The sequence below is a fragment of the Bombus vosnesenskii genome, unplaced genomic scaffold (genome assembly GCF_011952255.1).
Source record: "Bombus vosnesenskii isolate JDL3184/JDL3185 unplaced genomic scaffold, Bvos_JDL3184-5_v1.1 scf7180000013320, whole genome shotgun sequence".
NCBI lineage: Eukaryota > Metazoa > Arthropoda > Insecta > Hymenoptera > Apidae > Bombus > Bombus vosnesenskii.
Window position 1 is genome coordinate 286572 of NW_022882965.1, and position 6000 is coordinate 292571.

Here is a 6000-nt window from a genome sequence, read left to right on the forward strand (position 1 = left end):
TTACTTAACGACACGTCGCGCGTCTCGACTGTACTATGCGGCGTTGATTTCCTTCGAGAATCGAGTCCCTGTCGCGGCACCGTAAAACCACTGGTCGAGGTAATTAATAACGAATTTATCCCGGTGATAAGGTGGTCTGGAGTACGACGCCTCGTAAGCGTATCTCGTTGATTTGATTGACCGGCAATAAAGCACCATTAACACTGTCCAACATTTTTCACCGAGTGCAAAGTGCTAAATTATAAAGTCACCGTGGAGAACCAGATCAAATGCGATATTTCTTGGCCTCGTGATCTGCCGCTCTTCTCTTCTCCTCGCTAAACTAGTTCTTTTCTGTAAAGAAGCCAAACGTCGATATACGAAGTCTCATTGAGCAATTTATTCATCACATTGTACAAAGATAAATGGTTGGCTAGTGGAAAGAAGATTGGTCCGTTTAGTTCTAGCTACACTGTAAATGTTTCGATATTTATGGAGAATTTAAAGATGCAAAGATGCTGAGATTGGAAAAATATGTAACATGTATCTCGAATATATGGAAAATAAATATGTAGTACTTCTTCGTGTTGTAATATTTATAGAGTGAGCAAAAATCACTTACAACCTAATTATAGCGTGTTGAACCTATTTTCTGTCACATAAATCTAAAAACACGGCACACGAGTTTTTATCACTAGTTGAAATTATACTATTGGAACATGCCAGCTTTCTATCTTGCAATTTTTATAAAATTAACCGCTGCGAATGATCAACTTAATCAAGATAATCATAGACATTTTATGGATATTTATACAGTGGTATATTTTTGGAGGTTCGAACGATTTATTGTAAAGTCTCGCCAGGCATCTTCTCGCTATCAGCTTAACTAATTTCCGAATTTCTCTGTAAACCGACATTGACGAGGTTTCCGTTTGAATATTGAGTGCACGCGTGGGCGCAGAAAGAATACATAGAGTAGTGTTCCAACCTGTGATATCAAGCGGCACGACCGGTGCAATAACAGTGATTAAGCTTTATCGTGACCGTTTCAACGGACTATTTATCTGTCGGCCGCGAAATTACGCGCTGTAAAGACATAATAGGAACGTGATCCAATATTGTCGTTCGTCCACGGTGGGTGCTCGGGCGGTTGAAACTGGCCACGCAAAAACTACCGGTTATTAATCGGGAATTTAGCACTTTTATGTGTTCCGCCGACCGTACGACTTCATTCACCGAATAGATCGCAATGACAACGCGACAACGAAACGTTTTTGATTCCACTTCCCTCTTTCTATATCCTGTTTCGGTTTAATATTCATATTTAATATTCAACGTTTAGTAATTATTGAGATAGAAGTTGATCAGTTTTCTGCAACTCTGACCATTTCCAAACCAATATTTACCTAATCGAATAAATTTCTATCGACTGAATATATACTTATCTATATACGAATTCCTCTTATTGGAGCAAACAATTATAAGTAGGAGAAAGCATTCGATATACTGCAGTTATGCAATTTATCGTTGAACAAGTCCAAACAAATAAATTCCACTGAGTAAATTTTTTTCATAAACAGGCCTGTGTCTACTAAAAGAAAAACTCAAAGACTTAGAAAACTAACGCGAATCACTTTGGAATAGAGAGCTGAAATCAGAGTAGCTACACGCGAAAGTGCGTGTGCCGATGGTAAGAAAAATTGATCCGTGAGAAATTCGTGGCATTCCCATTAGTCGTTTCCTAACGTTGCACTGCACCCGACTATTAAAATACAATAGGGTAGCAAAGCGACGGATTCGCGCCGGTTGTGTTATGCCTTTGATTTTTTTCTAACACAATGCCTATCGAGCTGCGGACAGCAATAATTTTCACCGAGCACGCATCCATGGTACATACGCGGTAGCTCCTTGTGCAAAAAGGGACAAGCACGACGAAAGGACGCAACGCGGCAGCAACCGCCGCACGTTTGGAAAACAGAAAACCGATCTAATAGGGTGCGATTATTTACCGATGGTTTGCATAAGAATACGACAACTGAATGACCTATAGGAAATTGTTGTTACGCATACAAAAGCCGAGAGAAATAGTTGGTTGCATATCGCGGTTGATTTATGGGGCAGAGAGCAGCTTATTTCTCCGAGTGCTTAACAATTGTTTCCTGACAATGAGCGTATATCAGATATGAGTGACACGAAGAAACGTTTTCTACCATTCATCAAGCTGGCACTCGGTCGGTGAGTAAAGTAATTACACGTTTTCCTGTGTCGTTTGAAAGGGTCATCCATCTGCTCGAAACCGGGGAAACAATTCCGCCAAGACGTCCAATCGCGACAAAATAAATCTCTAATTAGCCCGTTTGGTAGAAGGAAGTTCGATTTCGTACGTGAAACGCTGGGCTCGTTTCAACGCTAGGGGAACGCCTGCTAAAAGGCTCGTTGAATATTCAGGAATAGAAGTTGATCGAGCGAAGATGGTCGAATGAAATGGTAATTTTTACGTGAAATCATACGTCTTGTTGTGCTAATTAAACGTACATCTTAATTAAGTCGGCATATACACAGATATAGACAGTGGCTTGTTCTTTGTGTTACACCGTAAGACCGTGTTGAATTTTAATGTTTTTTTTTCTATGTTTCGAGGTTCGATGAATTATTAATATCTCAATTAAAATCGGCGCTCTTCTATCTCGATCGTGAATCAGATTCGAGGAACGAATATTATTCATTCTAGCAGTATCGTCACGAACACATTTTTGCCAGGTACTTTGGAATAATTAGTTAACCGTCGAAGTTAGAAAAAGATAATCTAAATAAAATTGTCGAAATCGTGACAGAGAAATATCTCACAATAACCGAACCCTTATATAACAACGATTTCTTTCAGACCAAGGAATATAATTCTTTTATAGCGTTCGAATCTCACGAGTTGATGAACTTTGCACCATTATACTGTTCTAATGAGAAATTCCGTTACAGCGAAGCGATCGCTGACAACGAGCGCTTATCCATTAGTCGTTTAATCATTTGCGTTCCTCCACGAAAATCGCTCGAACGTCAAACACAACATAGTAAATTGTGCACGAAATAAATTCAACGGGAATCACGAGCAAGCACAGGAAATACCATTGATTATACTATTAACTGACCTTTTCTTATTTAACCGCCACGATGGAAATTTATCTGCAAACCGGCTAAACCGATCGACGTTATACCTCATCGTATCGATTCGCAAAGATGTTACGTAAAAGCAGCAACGTGAGACTATTTTAACTTCCATAAGTTAAAAATTGCCCCTGAGAATTCATTGTAGCGGCTAGTTAACGAACCCGCTGTATCGGTACTTGACATTTTTACACGCTGTAAACCGAATACTAATAGCTTCCCCCCTGTTATCTACCATCTACACAGACGTTAATGACTGTCGTTAGAAAAGACTCCGTTCTCCTAGCACGGTTCTCGCTTCGAGGAACGATCGTAACAGAGAACAGAACTCACCAGAGGAAGGTCGATCCGAGTATCTGGTGCAGTAGACCCAGGCAGGCCACGGCAACTGCTTTCCAGGATCAGTCACAGGTGGTACAGGCGTGTTCGAGGCAGGATTCCCGGTCGCCACACCGCCACCGGACGAGGTATTGGTCGTCGAGCTTGTTTCCGAGCTGCTCTTCTCCGTGGTTTCGGTAGTCGACTCTAGAAAGTCCTTGGTCAAGTCAATGGGCCTCGAGCTGACCTTCTTCGGCCGAGACTTCTTCAATGATATGGGATCGGTGATCCTCCTACCGAAGTCCGCCTTGAGTATGTTGTCTATACTGAACTTCAAGCCAGCCTGATGCTGCAGATTGTTGTTGTTATTATGGTTATTATGATGGTTACTGTTATTGATGCCATTATTCTGAACTCCATTGGCGCCATGCATCGTCCTTCCGTTTTCCTCTCTCGCCCCGGGTGAGGAAGGGCTGCCAGGTTCCCTTTGAAGAATCTTGCTGACCGAAAGTCGATGCTGGTGAACCGAGTTTGCCGGAACGTGTTGTATCTGGGACGTCTGATGAAGGTGAACGTGGCTGTTCGCGTGATGCAAATGTTGGCCAGGATGGGGCATTAGCGAGGCGGTTTCTCGAGGATCTCTGCAAGCTGTTGGATGGAGAACAGGAGTGGTCGCTTGCAGACCGGTAACTGTCATGGCCGACGGTGGTGACAACGACAGTCTGGTCACTAGAGGAACGCTGATCGGAGTCCGGTGAAGCCTTTCCACGGTCGGGTAAACGATCTCGTGACTCAGACTATGCTGAACTCGAGTAGGATAATCGGGAATCTCGGTTTCCCTCGATGAATATCGTGGTAGCAAGTGTGCAGGATGATTGGATTGATACCTGGGCACTATGACCTCTTGAATCGCTTCGGGTCGACCCGGGGACGAAGCAGTGGCTGAAGACGAAGCCGGTGACCTGACTGAGGATGCCGTGGGCGATGAAGGTGGCTGACTGTACGCCGGTGGACTCGGTGCCGAGATGTGATTACCGGTTCGTTGATAGAACGCATCGTTACAGCTCGCTGAACTAGAAGGCGATGGTGTCGCCGATGTCCTCGTGTTCTCCTCGTCGCGAAAGTCACCGCGACTGCTCGCCGATTCCTGCTCGTACCTGACCGAGCTACAACCGCGGATACCAACGACGCTTGTGGGCGTCGGTTCGCTACCGACGCTCAACACTTCGCTGGTGTCGCTTTCGCAATCGCTGTCAGGATTGTTGCCGTCACTTCCTCGTATCTGATCCCGTTTCTCGGACTCGTCGGGCTCCAGCCTGGCCGCTAGATAATTCTGCCTGATCTCATGGAGATCGTTCGAATCTAAACCGGTGGATGATTCCGGTGGTGTGTTCGACATGTTTTCCTTTCTTTTTCTTTTTTATTTCTTTTTCTTCTTAAGAAGATTTCTTTCGTGTTTTACCGAGTTGATCGGTGCGAAAATGTAAAATCTTGTTTTAAGTCTTTAACCCTTCCATGACGACTGTCAAACACTCGTCTTCGCTTTGTCCCTCGATCTACTTGACAATTTGAATTTCAGCTCGTTACCTAACGGATTCCATCCGCTGCAAGTTGCCTGGAGGGATCATTGTCTTCGTACAGGGCACCTGTTCGATCATTGGCCACCTGTAAATCGTTAACAACCCATCCCTGATATCCTACTCGCATAGTGTCTCAGAATTCTATCATAGAATACACACTTCACGACAGAAACTTCGAAATACTCGCGCACGCTTCAGTTATTTCCCGAGCACAAAGTACTCTTCCCTCAGTTTCTTTGCCGACGGACACTGTTCAAGCCAGTTCATGACGGATTGCCACCACGAGGTTCGCGTTTATCTCTCATCTTCCCCCGATAACCTATCCTCCGGGCGTAATACACTAAGAACCAGTCCACCCGAGCCACCAGCTCATTACTTCAACGGACAGTCCAACCGACAACGAACCGTATCGTCCTCATCGATGCTTCTCGTCATCACTAACTTTTCGTACCTTAACCTCAAAATCTTCCCGATACGTCCATAATCCATTGCACTCTCACTTTCGCGTTCACCCTTGTACCGGGTGGTTCTTCTAACCTAAATTAAGCGTACAGGGGAGTCGTGCCCACCGTGGCGATAAACTGAACCGTGTGAACGCGCACGATACGCGCACTACCAGTCGACGAGCAGGAAACCGAGGCGAAAACACAGGCCAACGGTTCGGACGAAGCAAGCAGATCGGAAGGAGAGACGAAGAGACGCGATGCTCCGGATGATCGGTGGAAACGTGGCGAGTTGGTTACACGGCGCTGGTAGAGACGCGGGTTTCAACGGAACCGTTGTGCGACGCTGTGGATCCAGGCCGGGCTGGTTGTCCAGTTGGTTGCCGCGAAGCGTCTGCGGCGAGGAAGCGGCGGGAGGGTCGACGATGGGCGTTTCTGGGCGTCGATTCCACGGCCGCTACGCCCCTGAGCTGACCTTTTCAGGGGTGAAGACCCTGTCTAGGGGCGCGACCATTCGA

General features: G+C 45.4%; 1 protein-coding gene across 1 annotated transcript in view; it reads right to left on the reverse strand.

Annotated features, from left to right (window-relative positions):
- The window catches only part of LOC117235827 (segmentation polarity homeobox protein engrailed-like), a 104487-nt gene extending 98487 nt beyond the window's left edge, over window positions 1-6000 (reverse strand). The window contains exon 1 of the mRNA XM_033498191.1: window positions 3475-6000. Within this exon, the coding sequence (XP_033354082.1) occupies window positions 3475-4858 (1384 nt within the window). The 5' untranslated portion in view covers window positions 4859-6000. The remainder of the gene's footprint in view (window positions 1-3474) is intronic.